The 17,887-nt window shown below is 42.1% G+C and overlaps 4 protein-coding genes across 6 annotated transcripts; 1 reads left to right on the top strand and 3 right to left on the bottom strand.

Annotated features, from left to right (window-relative positions):
• Positions 1-140: 140 nt before the first annotated feature.
• On the top strand, positions 141-2,839 carry bik (BCL2 interacting killer). 3 transcript variants are annotated; one of them, XM_069164938.1, is made up of 7 exons: positions 141-202; positions 290-318; positions 890-941; positions 1,363-1,465; positions 1,806-1,952; positions 2,045-2,159; positions 2,277-2,839. In XM_069164938.1, exons 4-7 carry the CDS (start codon positions 1,371-1,373, stop codon positions 2,391-2,393), a joined length of 474 nt encoding a protein of 157 aa, XP_069021039.1. In that variant the 5' UTR covers positions 141-202; positions 290-318; positions 890-941; positions 1,363-1,370; the 3' UTR covers positions 2,394-2,839. The 3 variants fall into 3 exon arrangements, with proteins under 3 accessions (XP_069021039.1, XP_069021037.1, XP_069021038.1); XM_069164936.1 differs by having other exon boundaries at positions 832-941; XM_069164937.1 differs by lacking the exon at positions 890-941.
• Positions 2,840-2,914: 75 nt separating this feature from the next.
• On the bottom strand, positions 2,915-5,345 carry mcat (malonyl CoA:ACP acyltransferase (mitochondrial)). Its single transcript, XM_069164935.1, has 5 exons — positions 4,749-5,345; positions 4,104-4,191; positions 3,792-4,009; positions 3,554-3,691; positions 2,915-3,266 (listed from the first exon to the last, which is right to left on the bottom strand). Exons 1-5 carry the CDS (start codon positions 5,196-5,198, stop codon positions 2,994-2,996), a joined length of 1,167 nt encoding a protein of 388 aa, XP_069021036.1. The 5' UTR covers positions 5,199-5,345; the 3' UTR covers positions 2,915-2,993.
• A 269-nt stretch (positions 5,346-5,614) lies between these two features.
• Positions 5,615-12,900, bottom strand: def6c (DEF6 guanine nucleotide exchange factor c). The gene is made up of 12 exons (XM_069164966.1): positions 12,478-12,900; positions 11,639-11,779; positions 10,688-10,870; positions 9,902-10,132; positions 9,670-9,816; positions 9,444-9,552; positions 8,263-8,492; positions 8,063-8,170; positions 7,665-7,831; positions 7,194-7,392; positions 7,010-7,100; positions 5,615-6,266 (listed from the first exon to the last, which is right to left on the bottom strand). The coding sequence occupies exons 1-12, from the start codon at positions 12,571-12,573 to the stop codon at positions 6,043-6,045; spliced, it is 1,926 nt and encodes a 641-aa protein (XP_069021067.1). The 5' UTR covers positions 12,574-12,900; the 3' UTR covers positions 5,615-6,042.
• A 1,191-nt stretch (positions 12,901-14,091) lies between these two features.
• Positions 14,092-17,537, bottom strand: LOC138207563 (tetraspanin-7-like). Its single transcript, XM_069164874.1, has one exon. It carries the CDS (start codon positions 17,206-17,208, stop codon positions 16,123-16,125), a length of 1,086 nt encoding a protein of 361 aa, XP_069020975.1. The 5' UTR covers positions 17,209-17,537; the 3' UTR covers positions 14,092-16,122.
• Positions 17,538-17,887: the final 350 nt, after the last annotated feature.

Below are 17,887 nucleotides of genomic sequence, written 5' to 3'. Positions count from 1 at the left end.
AAATGAATTATGTTTTAAAAACTGTTAATAATTATTACTTAATGAGGGACAAAAACTTTGGAAATCAAAAAAACTTGAGTCACCTGGTAGTGATGCTTTTGTTGCCCCCTCGTGGTCAATATTGGCAGAAGCAGGAAAAGGCGGGGCCAATCACAAAATCTGAGGCAGTTACCTGAGAGCAACAAGATTAAAGGACGCTGCTGTAAGTACCTGAAAACACCTTACGACTATTTATTTATTTAATCGTTTCCAACAAATGTTAATTATAATGTCATTGTGTTTATTACAGGGCGGCGTCCGATTTAATCTACACAAAAGGTAGTTTTACTTTTTTTTTTTTTTTTTTTTTTTTGCATGCACCTGTTTACCGTCAGGACGAGAGCATTCAGAGTCGATGAATATCTAATATAACCCAATTCCATAATGTTACAGTGTACTAGTTAAACCGGAAATGTAATAATATTTATGTTTAATTAATGTTTTTATGGGAGATCCAATTTGTATGATCTTCAAAACGACCTCTGTTTGCTTTGGGTGAGAAGGATGACTTCATCTCTTTGTTATGACAATATGGAAAATTACTGTATGCTGTTACATATGTAATGATTATAAACGATCCCATAGGTGTCATGTTTATTATGTTGTTGAGTTTCCCACATGTAGGGTTACAATTTGAGGGTATTTTGTCATCAAAATTTTATAAATACTATTAAAAAAAATATATATATATACTTCCATGAAATTACATACGGGAAACCTTTCTCTAGTCTACAAACAAATATCTAAAACCTGTAAGCAGATTCTTTTTGGCCGGTGTTGTTTTGTTTCTAGGGATAAAAAGGCAGTTTGGTTGATTTGAGTTATGGAAATTGAAGTATTTGCATTAAAGGACGTGAGTGCGGGAACAACAGGAACTGATCTCAGGACAGGTGCACACGGAGGTAACAAACCCGTTTCAGCCTGTTTGTTGCTATAGGTCAAAAATAACAAATCTTACATCTACAGTGATAAAAAAATTAATTTGATGTACAGTTTAATGCATTAACTCGTCCTAAACATGAAGGAACTGAGACACACTTTAGCTGCAGAAATTTATACATTAGATAGACCGTTGGACTAAATCCAACAGGTGATGTCATCTTTTCAAACCTCGGAGGGCCTGTTTTTTTTCCTCCCCGGTAACATGGCCACCACCTATCCTGGTCACATGACCCAGTATTTACACAACCTGTTTATGAACGTTGGGAGACAAGCAGAGATAACACACAAACACGCAGAAGCTATAGAGCTATGATCTGTCCTGCGAGGCTGTAATGACGTTACTAATATGAATTATTTGAATAACACTGGGTCTCTTCTCAGAAATCACGATGGTGGAACAAACAAGACGGCCGAGTCGTGTCGTGTCCCTCCAGGCTGGACCTGGTGAGGTGGACACCAGCACCTTGTCTGATGTCAACCTCAGGTACAGTACAGCTCCTTACCCCCCTCCCCCTCCTCCCCCACCCGCTCCAGTATGACTGTTATACCAACAATAACACACAGATCAGGCAGTTTGGGCCTCGAGCAAACACACCATGTGGGATCAGTCGTACCAAAAACAAACACCATCTAGAGAAGGGTTTAGTTTGGGGAATCTTCCATGTCTATGATGGATTTTTATGTTTTATTTTTTCTCATTATTTTGTGAAAAAAAATCACTACAAACATTCATATCGAGCTTCTGTCTGACAAATCCCCCACAAAAAAAACAACAACCTTAAATCTAGGTAACTGAACATAATTCCTGCCTGTTTCTGCTTCAGGATCAGCGACAGGGCTGCTCGGGTCTTTGGCCGCCAGTTGGCTGCATTCGGAGACCAGTTAGACCGGGAGTGGACCAGCAGACAGCTGAACTGGACCCACTTACGCCTGCTGAGGCCTGCGCAGGCGCTGACACGGACCATCTATCGGTATAAAACCCCAAAATGCCCCTTTTAATTTGATTTCAATAATCAAATCTTCGTGTGATTGGCTATAACATGTTGTTTCGCCCCCCCGTCAGGGATATCCACGCTCAGCTGTGGGGCCTTCAGGGCCTGTCTGCTGCGGTGAAGGCCTGGATAGCGAGCGCTGCGCCTGGACGAGGTGTCCTCAGAGCGGAGGCCTTGACAGCCTGGGTAACTCCTTCTAATCTATCTCTATGGCACAAATATAACTCACTGAATCTCTGCTTTCACAAATTGCTGCTCAAAAGTAGTGAAATATTCAGAATAGTATAATTTTGGGCTTCACAGGTGTCCGCTGTCAAACCAGTAGCCGGCGCTGGCTGGACCAGAGGAGCACTCGTGACTGTGGCACTGGTGGCTGCAGTGACCATATTTGGTGCACTATGGATGGAGCGGGACGCCTAAAGGGCCATAAGCAGGTCTTTTCGGCCATTTTACAAAAACAAATTTGCAAATGAGTGACAATTATAGCTGATTTTTTTTCTCTCTGCTGTTTACTTTAACTTCTGTTTTTATAATATTTTAATAAACGGTATTGAAGTTCACGGCGAAGACTGTGAACAACCTTTTGGGCAAGATAACAGGAAACAGAAGGAGGGAAATCTACTGTAAAATAATCAGGGAAACTGGGGCGTTATATAAATCAGATTTAGTGTTGTCCAGGCAGTTGGCCAGTATATTGTAGCAGTGAGATTTTGGTTCACAGTTTTAATGTCAAAAAGCATGTTTGCTTTGGACTGTTGCTGGCCTGCAGTCTTTTGTATCCAGATTAGTTTCTTACTGGTTTAAGAGGCCGAGATTCTTACAAACAATATGTAGCCTCGCTTGGTATAAAATGAAGGGAGCTGGACTTTCTGTTGCAAATTTGAAAATGCTTTTGCATGTGATGCAAATAAACTTGATATTAACAAAACTTGACATCGTCATCAATAAAAAAAAAAAATAATAACTTGATTTAATCACACAGTAATAAACTTGCAGGACAGAGCCATTTGAGTCCACGCCTCAATCTTCATACGCGGTGACGACCACGTGATCGTACGTCCTGAACGCCTTCATGTTGCACTTCTGCAGTGTGGCGCCCAGCTGCTTTCCAGGTCCGACCTCGTAGGTGTGAGGGAAAGTCTCCCCCTGCGTCCGCTCGTAGATCTCGTGCAGGGTTTGCTCCCATTTCACGGGCGACACCAGCTGCTTCACCAGCTGCCTGCGCACGTGGCTCTCGCTCATGTAGCGCTTGCCGTCAACGTTGGAGTAGACGTTGATTTCGGGGCGTCGCACCTGAACGGGAGGGAAGCTCAGGCGTCAGGTGACACGTGCAAACTCAGAGACGAGGTGTGCAAGTGAACAAAAAAGGCTGCTGGTGGGGTTGCAAATTACAAATGAAATTCATAACCGTGAAAACAACAGTGATTGCAATTTGTACCCTCCTGGGAGGTTGATCATAGGTTTTGTATTAAATTAGATGCACCTGTCTGGGTCAGGGTGAGTATGGTGGGTTGTCATGGAAGAAACATCAGTGTGAGACTGCTGTGGCTTTAAAAGTGTAGCCGTGGTGCTGGACTGACCTCCACCTGCCTGAGCACCTCTCTGAGGGGTTCAGCGACCGACGCCATCAGCGCGGTGTGGAAAGCTCCGCTGACCGGGAGAGGTTTGGTCCGCATGAACTGCAGACGTCGCGCGTTCTTCTGGAGGAAATCAAGAGCCTGGAGAGACGACACGACTCCGATGAAGGAGAGCAGCTCTCACGGTTCTTTTTCATACACGAGACCAACAGAGGTCAACTCACGAGGTCATGCTCCATACCTGCTGGTGGCCTGCGATGACCCTGCCGTCCGGAAAAAGGTAGTTGGCCACCGAGCACACGGGCTCCTCCACCCCCAGACTCCTGCAGTGCTCTTTAGCCTGCAGACAGGCGTATTTATACTGAGCCTGAGGTCTGCCAACGACGGACAGCATCCCACTGGGAACCAGCTCTGACGCTTCCTGCATTGCCTCTGCACGCACCTTCACAGCATACAGAGCTACAAGACGCAGCGGGAGTTAAATAAGTGTCATTTTCCTCCCTAAGATTTTAACTGATGTACGTGTACAAAAGTAGAAAACGTGTAATTTTACCTTCTGCGAAGTTCATGGCACCAGAAAAGACGAGAGCAGCAAATTCTCCGACGCTGAAACCTGCAGTGGCAACACACGTCTCCACCGCCTGTGGACAGAAATGAGAAGCGCGAAAACAAAAAACAATTCAAAGCAAATTGTTTGACCATTAATGTATAATTTAATTAAATCACTAAAATAATCAACAAAATACACGGCAAGAATGAGACAAAAATACAAAATATAGTTTCAATGGGCAACTTTTATGTCGTGATATTGCTACTGGCAACAGTAAAAAATATCTTTATATGTATTATCAAAGCTTGGCTTTGTAAACTGTTGTAGACTGATGTAAACAAAGGAAAATATAAATTAAACAAATGACAAAAATACTGTAGAATAGGACTAACGTAGTCGTAACTTATACATGTTTTTTTAATCATCATTAAATGTAGTTTTTTTTTTAATGAGGTGTTTAGTAAATTAAAAACAAATTACAAAAGTAAAAACGTCCACAGAGAGACATTACATTTATTATTTGTGTTCACCAAACAGTCCAAAACTTAAATTGACTGAATTTCCAATAATGTAGAAAATAAAAATATATATATATTTTTTTTAATTTTTCTTCGTTTATAAACAACCTGCTGAGAGAGCTTCAGCTACCTTTGGGTTTTCCTGGTGGAGTCTCTCCACCGCAGCCAGGGACGTGACAAACACCGCCGGCTGGCAGTGAACCGTCTTCTGCAGCTCCTCCTCGGGCCCCTCCAGGCACAGAGCCAGCAGGTCGTAGCCGAGGATCTTCTGCGCCACGGAGAACATTTCTTTGACGTTGGGGTACTTCAGGAGTCCCCTGCCCATGCCCACGAACTGGCTGCCCTGGCCGGGGAAGAGCAGCACGGAGCAGCCACTGGGTTTTTTTCTGAGCCTCCGCTCCGGGGCCGCGGGCGAGTGGGTGTCCGGGGGGGAAGCGGGGCTGTCGGGCGCGGGACGGTGAGCTCCACCCGGGGAACCGCCGCCGGGGTGGCTGGAGGAGAGTCTCCTGGCCAGAGAGAGCAGCGACCTGACCTTCCCTCTGGTGGCTGCTGTCACACTGACGAACACTGACGGCAGCATGTCCCTCACCTAACAGTGTCTTCGCGCCCTAAAACAGACCCACAACCCGACTGGATAAACTGAAAGGGAACAAAACAGTCAACTTTGACTAAACACAAGCCTCAACTCTGCTCGGCATGGCAAGTACAACGGGAGCCGCCATGTTGTTTGGAGTTTGTTTTACTTTACTTCCTGTTGACTTTTCGGCGCCTTTACGCAGCAGCGCCACCTCAGTCCAGAATGCGTCATGGTTATATTTATATAGTAGCTTCAATATTTGTCGTCAGGCATGACTAATAATAATAATGATAAATACTACTAATAATAATGATAATAATAATGTTGGTTCGATCATTAAATTACAGTAGAGAAATTGTAAAAAAAGAATAAACTCGAAAGAAATTCTGCCTCCTGATTAATCTTTAATTTGAGCTGTACTAGGTTAGGTTAGGTTAGGTAGTTACTTTATTAATCCCAGAGGGGAAATTTTTTTCGCTACAGCAGCATACAGAAGCAATAAGATAATAATAGAACAATAGAAAAGCAATAAAATAGCAGAGGTTGTACTATTTCAAATGGATACGTAAACAAAATGACAAATATCACAAAAACATTTTATTATTCACTGAAAATTTTTATTGTACAAAACTGTAAATCTCTTGATCTTAGTCAGATGTGTTTTCATTAAATCACATAGTGGTTGTCATCATCAGTCTCCACGTTAACTTGCAATTCAAAATATAAATATCATACAATGCTTTTCATGTTGTTAATATCGTTTCCCTTTTTTACACTCCACTCTCAGTCTTACACAAATGAAGAATTTCTTTTCTGTTTTTTGAACGTCTAGCTGTCAACACAGTGATCACATTTGTCCGTTGGTTCCTCCCTGCGATTCGTCTGATTCGTCGGACAGGTTGGCGGCCTCCAGCCGCTCCTCCAGCCTCTCGCCGAGCCTCTCACCACCTTCTCGTATCCGGCTGTTCTGATTGGCTCCAAGCTTAAATTTAGAGATGAACTCGTTGCTGGCCAGTGCTCCCTCCGTTTTAGGACAAATCTTCGTTGATAAAAGACGATGCTGCAAACGTTCTAAAAAAATAATTAAATACAACTGTTAATTCCTATTTATATGTAGGGTGTTTTTGTTAGCAGACAGATTTAAATGAAATTAGTTGGAGAGTTACACCGTTATCCAGGAAAGAAGTCATTTGTTTTTTAAAGTGTACAGTACACCCAATATAGTCTGTCACTATGTGAATTTTGGGGATCAAGATGTTAGATAAAAGATCCAATCAACTAGTTTGTAAATGCAAAGTCATCGTAGAAAGAAATGACTTGAAGGTTTAAACCCAAATACAGCATTTTACAGCGTAAAAAGTCTTAAAGTCAAACTCTTACAGACAGAAAATTAAATATTAAAGTAAATAAAATCTTGTGAATTAAATGTAGTGAGATGCAAAGGATAGGTTGAGCCCACACAGAGATCAGTAAACCCTTTTCTTAAAGTTTAACTATGTTTTAAACTTCTTTTTTTTAAAATTATTTTTTGGTCGTTGTTTCATCCTTCTTGTCTGTGGTCTGCTTTTAAATATTTCTGAACATATTTAAAAAAAATGTTGATTACTAAAGTCATAAATATATAAAATGATTCCTATTGTTACACCTAAAAAAGGCAGAGACTGTTACTCCTTACTCTGATTTCAATTAGGAGCATTTTTGCTGACACTGGGTTTGACCTTGGCCCTGAAAGCTGAGGCTTAAAATTAGATTAGAAGTTGTTGTGTTGCCCTTCAGATCAGCCTCAAACAGACCAGGCAAAGAGCATACTGCACCTCCAGGAGAAATGGGCGTCATCAGGCGGTTCAGCTGGACGTTCCAGTGCCGCACGTGTTGACTGGCATTCCTCAGCTTCTCCTGGACCTCCTGGAATCAGAAAAATAAAACAAGCAGCCTCATCAGTGTTGTTATATCAAAGCATTAAATGTTATGCTGCACATTGAGACAACCAAAATGCACCTCGAGGCGCTGGTGGCTCCTCTTGCGAGATGCCCGCAGATCCTGGAGCTCCTGAGAGGCTGAGTAGAGGGCTGACGGGGTATCTTCGTCCGTGCTGCCGTCGGAGGCCTCCTCTATAGTGCTGAGGCCCTGCAAGGTCATCTGCTGCTCCTGGAGGACCTGGAACTGCTTCTTCTTCTCCTCTTCCGCCAGCAGCAACCTGGAGAAGGGATGAAGGAGAAGGAGCTTGGACTCGCACTTTCCAAAGACATCATTAACCCAGTTTTACATCACAAATAGATCATTAAAAAAGCATGATGATAAGATCATGTTTGAAAGTTTTCTTTAGGATTAGATTAATCCAGCAATGTGTCACTGCTAATAGCTAATTCACCATACTCTTAATGGTGCCAAAATATAAACTAAATGGCCCAAATAGAAGTAAGATGACGAATTACAGAATGGAAAGAGGAGTTTCTAAAGCGTTGTTACCTCTCCAGCTCCTGTCTAACCCGCTCCTCCTCCATCCGAGCCTGGATCTCCACGGTCAGAGCAGCCTCCAGTTCCTGCTGCGTCAGCTCCAACCCCTGGATCCTCTTCTTTTGCTGCTCAGCCTCCTTTTCCTTCTCCTGCATCTCGGCCTGCATGCTGTCTCTCAGCTGGACACACACACACACACACCGACTGAGTGGAAAGAACTGACCTACTCCTGAATCACCTTTTCCAGGAATGTCGTAACCATTTCTCCAAATCAATAAAGGTGAAGCCTGGGTTTTATAATGCCAGTGTTTTGCTGCAGTTTTCAGAGATCAAAGTCAATGAGATGAACTCCAAATTGTATTTCTGAAGAATTGTAAATAAATGTTGTCACCTGGATAACTTTTTCTTACCGTCTCCGCCTCTTTCAGCTGCCTCTCCAGCTCCATCTGCACCTCCCTCTGTTTCTGCCTCTCTAACTCTTCGGCCTCCTTTCGGCGAGTTTCTAATTCCCGCGCATGCTTCACAGATTTATAGGGATCAAGATATAAATATATTTAATGCTATTGTGTTTTTATTGTCAGGTGGTTTTAAAGTCATTAACTGTCCTTACCTGGATGATGCTTTCAATCTCTAAATCCTGCCTGTCCCTCTCTTTCTCCATCCTCTCCATGTCTGGGATATTCAGGTCATCTGATTGGCTGCTGCGGCTGCTGCAGCTGCTGTGGGCGCTCCGAATGCGCTCTCCCTGGCTGTGTTCCCGATGGACCCGCCTCTTCAGTTTGAGTTCCTGGTGAAAGGAAGACTTTACCTCTCTCTGAAGACGGAGGGCTGTTTGAATGGCTGGAGAGGGAACAAAAAACACACACATAAAAATCCTAATGTAAGTTGGGATGTAGGATTGCTTGGACTAAAACGAACAGCAGAGTAATACATATTTGTTTATATTAATACATAATAAAAAAAAAATAAAAATAAAAAAAAGTATTCCTTTATGGCTTAACACGTCCAGAATTGAATTTTTTTTAATTATAAAGAATCCATCTTTGAAAAAGACTTGTCCCCATTATCACCGAGATCAGCCACCACCAACAGAGAAAGAACAGACTTAATAACCACCAAATTTGCTTTGATAATAAGAGTGAACAGTCATGTCCACTGTTGCTGGAGTAGACATTGTTTTACATGAGAAAAACTACGGAAACAGTTCTTCTGCAAAAAAATGTCTCTGTCACAATTCAAGGCTGTAAAAATGTAGTGAAGTCTGGACGAATATGTTCAGGCAGTGAACATAACCCAAACAAGTCCTGACCTTGTGCTCTTTTCTAACTTTCAACATGCGGAACTGCTTTTACTTCCGAAAAGCTTCAGAAGACTCGGCATGTTGCATGTTGCATCTTCTACCTGATCCCAGCTTAATAAATATATTATCAGAGAATGATTATTTTCATTATCGACTTGTTTGCAAATCATTTTCTTGATTAAGGTTAGGTTAGGTTAGGTAGTTACTTTATTAATCCCCGAGGGGAAATTTTTTCGCTAACTGATTAACCAAAGAATATTTCCTACAGTATCATGTATGATTCAAAAAAGCATCAGATCCTCATGTTTGAAAAGCTGCAACCAACAAATATTTTGCTTAAAAAAAAGACATCCTGCGCAATGTAACATACATGTATGACACTTCAGTGCCTTAAATTACAAATGATAGCACAGCAGCCACCACACATTATAAATCAGTGTAGTTAATGTATGACGTGGTCTGTGTGTTTCTACTCATACACACCAACACACCTTGAATCCACTCGACCTTCTGTCTCTGATCAGACGCACTCATCTCGTAGGTTTTGCTGTGGGTTTTCACACACAACATGCAGCGCTTCCCTTCCCTGTCTGGAATAGGCTGAAAGAGAAGGAGGAGCTAGTCAGGCTCAGATAAAGTGTAACCTACAGTGTGGATGGGTCACAGTCCTACCAACGGCTTAAACATGCAGAGTTTATTTTACGTCTCCTCGCCAACCTCTATGACACAGTTCCTATCCAGCTGGATCTCCCCTCTCTTGTCCTTTAAGTCCTCACTGACGTAGTAAGCCATGGAGGAGGGCTTCAGTACAAACCAACGCTCAGTCCAGTTCCTGCGCACGTGTCCTTTTTTCCACATGTAACCCTGCAAAACAAGGGACAAGCTTAGAAAGAACAAAAAAATATCTAGAGAGCGGACAAATTGGCTACTAGGACGCAGCGCGACTCACCCTCTTGAGGACATTGTGGTACATCTCCAGAAACACTTCATCCAAAGCCAGACTGAAGGCCTCTCCACTGGTGACCCTCAGCAGCCGACCCGTACCCATGTGCTCCAGGAAGGTCCACACAGACATGCCCTCTTCCCGCACCGCGGCCTCCTGGGATATCAAGTTGTCCATATGCTTCCCATCCCACTCTTGGCTCATGGCTGTGGAGATCTTCTTGAGGAGGTACTCCACCTAAAAGCATTCAAATATTAAATAGTATGATAGTATTTGGACAAAATATCACGGTTTTTGCTTGTATTGACCAACACAGACAGTCTGCTGACATATTTATATAATAAACCTTTGCAGGGGAAGGCCACTGTGTTGATTGTAGTGTTTATTTTTGTCTCTGTCTACAGGAAACCAAAAGCATTATGGAGGAAGTGCAGGAAGGAAGAGACTCATTAACTTACTTACACTTGCACTTGAAAAAAATGTAGGCGCATGTAGATCATTCTGTTCAGTCATGGTAAAAGCAACTCATGTAACTGCCAAAAACTACTTTGGGGTTTTCTTGTTTCCTCTAGATGTCTTTATTTGTTTTGGGGATGTTAAGGAAGACCTTTTTAGCACCGTATTATAGATTTAATAGTCAGAGTGGTAGAAAGTCCATTAAATAAAATTAGTATGGACTTGAGCCTTCTCACCAAACCCCTAGCCAACCAGGTCTCAAAGAAATCCTTATAATAAATTCAACAAATTCCCGTTTCACACATTAAATTTGAATCTCTTCTCAGCATCTTTTACCTCCTCTAGTATCATCACCAAAGGGTAACGGTCCTCAGACAGGAGGTTGAATAAACAGAAGAGTTTGAAACAGTCTCTCTCTGATAGAAGCCCCCCCTGTAGTGGCCCTCTATAGTTCTTCTTCATGGTCATCATCCAGCACAGGTCATCAAACTTCTCCTTGTTAAACATCCCCTCTTTGACCTGCACAAAACAGAAAAAAATAATTGCCAGATTAGTTTAATTAACCAGATTAGTTTTACATAACAGGTAATAAAATCCATTAACCAGTTTTTGATTTTTACTTTCTACTAAACCAAACCCTGATTTATGGAAACCCGCTCCACCCACTGAGATTTAACCTAAGCAATCATTTCTGCCTCCAGAGCAGCTCTGATTGTAAGAAATGTAACAACCGAGTCGAGTCATACACACATATCCTCAACCTGTCAGCACAGAAAATATATACAATCACCACAGCTTCAAGATGGACACGCAAGGTTAGTGTCATCAATTCAGAATATGACCAAATGTATATGGTTTTTGTAGAACATCATGATGGTAGAGCGAAGTTGACCTTCGACCTTTTATCCTATTAGACATTTGTGTGAAATTCCGTAATAATTAGAGTATGAATTCACAAACAGTGACCTTTAACCTCCAAATTCTCATCGGTTCATCCTCGAGTCCGAGTGGACGTTTGTGCCATATTTGAAAAAAATTCCCTCAAGGTGTTCCTAAGATATCGTGTTGAGAACGGGACGGACAAACAACCTGAAAACATGATGGTCTGGCTGGTACTCAACAATGCTTTAAATTACATATAACCCAGAAGAACAAAAACTAAATAAAAACTAAAATACAATATAGGTACATCACCACCAGAAATTTGAACCATGAAACCACTAAAATTGTGAATTTTGGGTAACTTTTTAAACTTTGTGCACGTATTACATGTTATTCCAACAGTACCTTATCCAGTATATATTTGTTGAGGTAGGGCATGTAGCCATGATCAGACACCGGCCCGTCATCATCATCCTGGAAGTGCTGCTCCAGAGCAACTGGATTGTGTGGGATGTTCAGCACTGTGTACAAGTTGTGGGAAAGCACCTGAAGAGGAAACACAGTAAATATTGACAGATGAGTCACTTTAAATGGTCAGCACATAGTGTCTTCTGCACACTCCCTGTTTCTTCATATACCCACAAACACACATACATACATACACACACACACACACACACACACACACACAAGCACAGGCAGCTCATCCTCAGTGACTAAGCATGTCAGGACAACTGTCTGCTATTTTCCTGGATTCTTCTCACCTATGGTGGTTCAGTCAGGAATGTAGAGACTGGATGGAAAGCAACATAAAAATAAAAATAACACCTACTGAGGAGGAAAGATCGTTAAATCTCTATTGTTGTTGTCTTTTATTTAAAATCCTAACAGAGGTGGTGTTAAGTCACTATTTGTTTTCGGGCCACAGGTTGGACTTTGAGCTCGAGCACTTCACCTCCAACTTTAACAGGGAAGAAATGCAATTTCAAATTTGTTTGTGAACTTTCACGACTGTGTGTTAAATCCTCCTCAGATTACAACATTGATTCACAGCAAATGTGTCACAACATGCAAAGACCACTTCTGGTGCGTTCTGGTTTGTCTTCAGTCGGACAAAAAGTAAGATAAATGGAAGACAGCGATATAACAAACACACCATTTGAGCCCGTTTCTGTACTGTCCAGTGGACGCATCCCGGTCTCTGTTTCCTGATCTTAAAATAACCAACACACTTTGCTGCTTACCTTTAACTGCGATTTGGACACTTTCCCGCACTTCTCCACATCCAGCGATGTGAAAGCGTACCAGATTGACTTTAGGAGTTCGGATTTTAGGTCCATTTTGGTGAGCGCAGAGCAACTACATTTCTAACGCATGCGGCTTTTACGCAGCGACGTTGTGGCGAGAATTGCCAAATAAAATGTGGGGCAGAGCACAAACTGCTTTGCAAGCTACAAAAGACCGAAGATAGTCAGAGGCGGAGAGTAGAGATAAAGCCTGGAGTCCGACACACTCCTCCACAGCACAAATTCCCAGAATTTAAAAAAAGCGATTTAAAACTGGAAAACACTTTTCGGACAGATTTGGGATGTTATCTTCATTTTACGCTTTTAACAATGTGCATTTAAACAATATAAACTAAGTTAAACGTAGACATATCCCAAGCACCATTTCCATTTATTCAGACAAGAAAGAGTGGATCTCTGATTTCCTCAAAGTGCTGCTGTCCAGACAAAAAGCTGACTATAAAAGGGATCCGTGTTATCAGATTCAGGAGCCTTGCAGAAAGTTCAGAGACACACCCATTTGTGTGGAAAGCCTCAAGGCATATAAAGAATCTGAAAAGTTCATGGACGCCACAATATGCATCATTTTTACATTTTTACATTTTTAAACAGGTCTTTAATAATTTGCCAACTGAAGAAATTAGCTTTTTGATTATTATTAAAGGATTTTAATGATTTCTTTTATTATTTATATTTACTTCAGTCATTGTATGTTTCTCCACTTTTCCTGTGCTTTGCTGCAGATCTGATACAGGCTATCATTTGTATCAGCTCTGCAGCCATTTTGTGTCCTTCCTGGTGATCATTTGTTTTTGTATAATAGAAGTACTGAAAAGTGAACATTAAATGTTGTGCATAACCCAAAACCGTTTTCAAGCAAACAAAAAGCCCCTCACGGTTTCCCAGACTTAAGGTGTTGTTCAAGTAGCTCATGTTTTCATGTTTGATGAAATTGCTAGTGGAGACATGGCCTAACCTCAGGCAAAATAGCTTGGATAGGGACAGTGTAATCAGCATCTGCGAGCCTTGTTAGAGCTTAATGTAGGCTAATCAATAGCATAATTAGTTCATGAAAAAATGTGTCATTGTTTAAAGGCCATAGCCTAAAGCCACTGAAGTCACTGAATATTGGTATATGTAGATTTTAAGGTAAACTTTGTTCTTTTAAGTATGATCTGGTTTATATTGTTCTATAATTTGTGATTTTGCATTTCATAAACTAATCAATGCTGGGTCAGGCTGATGTGTTCCGTTATTCAACGCACGCTGTCTGTGCGCATTGGAGGCCTGTCTATTGTCTCCATTCAAGGGCAGATGTAATCACCGTTATCTCAGGTGCCTGGCAGAAATGAGAGGTCATTCGGATGATGAGGATTGACCACTCCCAGCAATGACAATTTACCACTCTGGCACCCTTCCAGCATGGCCTTTCACCTAAAATAAAGCCAGAGAGCTGTTTCTAAAGCTCTTTAAAATACAGAGAGGAGGTTCTAGCTTACATCTTTTCAGGATGAATGACATTATTTAAACTTAAAGAGGAAAAAAACAAAAAAAACGGTAGAGTGCTTCAAAAGATGTTTATTGCACTATGTGCCTCATCAATGCTCGACATGACTGCATGGTGTTTGTTGTACGTCATTACAAGAATGTTGTTGCCATTTATATATTTAACACATTCAAGGACAGCAGGCCTTGACATTGCCAGTCCCAGTGTCTAATCAATATCATATCCTGATATATGGCAAAGATGACAGACATAGTTTACAGTTTCAGTCATGCTTTTTTGCACTGTTGGTGATTATTACAATAGATTATACATTATTGTATGTGTATATATAATACATTACAATGAAGAGTTATAATACAGCATAACCAAGACAGGGAAGATAAGGTTGGAAGGAAGGATAAATAACAAGCATATGAATGAATAGCATTCCTAAAACATGTACAACAAGTTAATATGTCAAATTCACTGAAGAAATAGTTTTTAGAAATACAATCGTTTGGTTTCTTACGGAAACTTTGCTTAAAAGATTGAAGCCACGCTCATATCTTATAAAAATTGAGCTAAACTTTACATTTTTGTATGAATGAAACAAAAAACAAAGCACTTCTAGCCAAGCTTGCTGTTCCTCTCTAGTCTCAGCCTTTATGCTAAGCTAAGCTAACCGCCTTCTGGTTTTAGCTTCATGTTTACAGAATAATTCTAATATTCTAATACAGACAAAGAGAATAAAGATATTTCCCAAATATGATCTCCAAAGTTCTTACGTTTTCATGCTAGTGGGCTGCACATGATGGGTCATGCAATAGGTTACAACTCTTGTGAATTTCATCGATGTGCTTCAGAACATCCAACAACACAGTGACATCTGCAATAAAACAATTTCACAGCAGTCATAATCTCACAAAATCTCTAACCACAGCACTTAACACGGTAGACTTTAGTCTGTTAGGTGTACAAGCAGCACAGAATACCACAGAGCAATATATTCCATTCGAGTACAGTCATCTTTACGATGGAGAAACCAGATGATGTAGATATAAACATCTGTTGAATGCAGGCAGACTAAATAATCTCAGAGGGAAACTGCTGGTCAACATTCCTGTGCAAGATGTACCAAAGGAGGGAAAGTCCAAAAGATCAAATGATCTGAACATGTTAAATTCAGAATTTTTTTTTTAATTTTTTTTTTTTACAGTGTATGGAGATTGAAGTATATTAATTCATGCCATCATTTAAACATTTCCTGAACAATGTCAGGAAAAACTAACAAGGGAAGTCTTCTTGTACTGCCATCTAGTGAGGTTTAAAGTGTGTTGCCTAACGTGATGTAACCCTAGTTTTCGATATCATACTTCCCCTCTGCATGTAGCACACACACAAAAAAAAAAAATTGGAGACACCTTCTATTCACATTAAATATCAGAAAAATTGTTCAGTCAGTGAAATCAGGCTGAAACCAGTGAGTGTGATACAACTGCAAAGTGAGACGTGAATTTGATTCTAACTATTCAAGTTAAAGTAATAATCTTGAAATGCTTAATTAGATAAATGTCTGTTAAGTCACTAATAATTGCTGACTGAGGTAAGATAATGGTAACTGAGATGACCTGCAGTAGTTGTTCCACCAGAGACGTGGGCAAAGATAATGCAACAGACTCGAAATTGTTACTTTACCATTAGAACCAGGTTTTTGCAAAAACAATTTTTTGTTTTTATTGCCGGTAGTGATGCTCCTAACAAGATTTTAACTGGACGTTTCTTGCTGAAAGGCTCAACATGAGTTATAGTTGATTTTCTGCCTTATGTTTTATGTACACATGTTTGTACCTTTGTTTTGTCAAAGAACCAGAAGTGTCCTAAAGCAGATTCTGGATTTGTTTAGTTACTTTATACGAGCCTTAGAAGGCCTCCAAATGCCTTTCATTTGACATTAGATGAATATGAAAGAGACTTTTACTTTCAGAAGCCTGAATACCTAAAATACTTCACCCCACTTTGCATCTCTATTACTCAAATGGCACTGTTCATTCCGGATCAAAGTTGTCAACAAATTGATCAATCCCTTGAGTAGCTTGCCCAATTAATTGGATTGACTATTAATGAGCCACGACGTGTCGATGCTGCCTTGGTGCCAGTCTGTTGGCCAGTAGACAAGCCAGGGCAATCCCTCCAATTTGTATGAAGGCTAACCCCAATACGGTGGCAGCAATGTGGAAGACGTTGTCGTTGACCAAGCTGAAGACTTTGCGGAAGCAGCCGTGTGGATGGATTCCTGCAGCAACAACTCCTTCGCTATCATCTGACAGAAGAGGCCGATTCTTGCAACCTCTGCGCCTCACACAGCAGCTATCCGGCAGGGACACCGATGTGCCATTCTCGTTGGGAAAGAAGGTCATATGTTGGATAGCCCAGTCCGATGAAAGCCAGTCGCGCCAACCGTCGGCTCCACAGCACTCCAAGGCCCTCTGTAGGCTGTCTAAAGCATCGGCACGGCCTTCATCCTCTGTGTAGCCGGCCACTGCTCGCTGTAAGCCGCTGCGAAATCCTCCGGCAATGTCTTCGCGGTAGAAGAGGCCCGAGAGTCCAGCTGCCAAACCAGCCACAAGTGCAGCAAGCTGAACGAAACCATAGGCCCTTAGAACGCAGGGTAGGTTCGCGGCCACCCCCAGACAACCCAGGAAGCCCCAGGCGGTGACAGCAGCACCTGTGGACAGAAGGATGAGCGGGGCGTTGGGGTAACGGTTGGCAGACAGCAGCACGTAGTCCGCCAGGGATATTTGAGCCCATACACCCAGCGTGAAGATCGCCAAGCCAGCTGCCCAGAAGACGCAGCTGAAGGCCAGGAGGCCCAGACGCAGGAGGTGCATGACTCCCACTGGGCGGCAGCAAGGTGGGGTAGCACCCACAGGTGGAGGCGCAGGGGGCGCCAGGGAGGCTTCTGAGCCCACGGACAAGGATAAAAGCTGGTGCTGGTGGAAGTGCTCCTCTGGCTCGTGGTATGGAGATAGCAGGTAGGCAGGGATGGCAGAGGGTCGACGAGGAAGAGGAGGAGGACTGAGCAGGTCGAGACTTTGTGGGGAAGACAGTCGTCGCACGGCTAGCTGCTCGTGTTCCCAATCCAAAACTCGTCTGCTGGGACTCGGCCGAGCTGAGAGCGAGTTGTAAGGCAGTGCGGAGCTCATGACGCCGACTCTGGCTTTATCTACTCCCCTCTCTCTCTTTTACAGTCTCCCCCTCTCTCTTCCGTCCTCTCCTCTATCACTGCCTTCACGCTCGTCTTCCTGCAACACACAATCCTAACCTCCCTCTTCTTTATGACTGGTTATTAATCCGCCACCAACCACACCAACGCCAACTGGACTGTAAATCACACTGATGGGTGCCGCGTTGTTTTGTTATCTGCATCCACAGCCGCCTGGTTTTCCGCCCTATTTATCTGTTTATTGAGACTGCTCTTTCCACCTGCATGGTCGCTAATACTCCAAATTCCTCCGCTGATGACAGTCGCATCCCGACATCTGTCCGGCTGCTGCACATCGGTCTGGTCAAGGCAAGAGGTGATTGCAGTGGGGTGGACCGAGAATCCTCCCATGCACGCACACCCTCTCTCGGTGAGGAGGAGGCATCTCTTTGAGTTTTACAATTTTCCATTAAAAATAATCAAAATTGTTCCAGTTTTGGCAGAAAAGTTTGTTTTGTTGGAGGATCCTATCCCTCATTGTAATAGGCTCTTTATTTTCATGGCCTTTAACAGTTTGATAATACAAATACAAATGAACTCTTTATTCTTTTGTGAGACATGTAATTAAAAGCGTTTTTTGAATTGGAGGTAAATTCAAATTCAATAATTAAATACTAGAT

Source organism: Embiotoca jacksoni, unplaced genomic scaffold (genome assembly GCF_022577435.1).
Source record: "Embiotoca jacksoni isolate LCO1_2020_lvr unplaced genomic scaffold, fEmbJac1.0.p SCAF_32, whole genome shotgun sequence".
In the NCBI taxonomy this organism is placed as follows: Eukaryota; Metazoa; Chordata; class Actinopteri; family Embiotocidae; genus Embiotoca; species Embiotoca jacksoni.
This window is presented reverse-complemented; position numbering and strand designations above follow the sequence as displayed.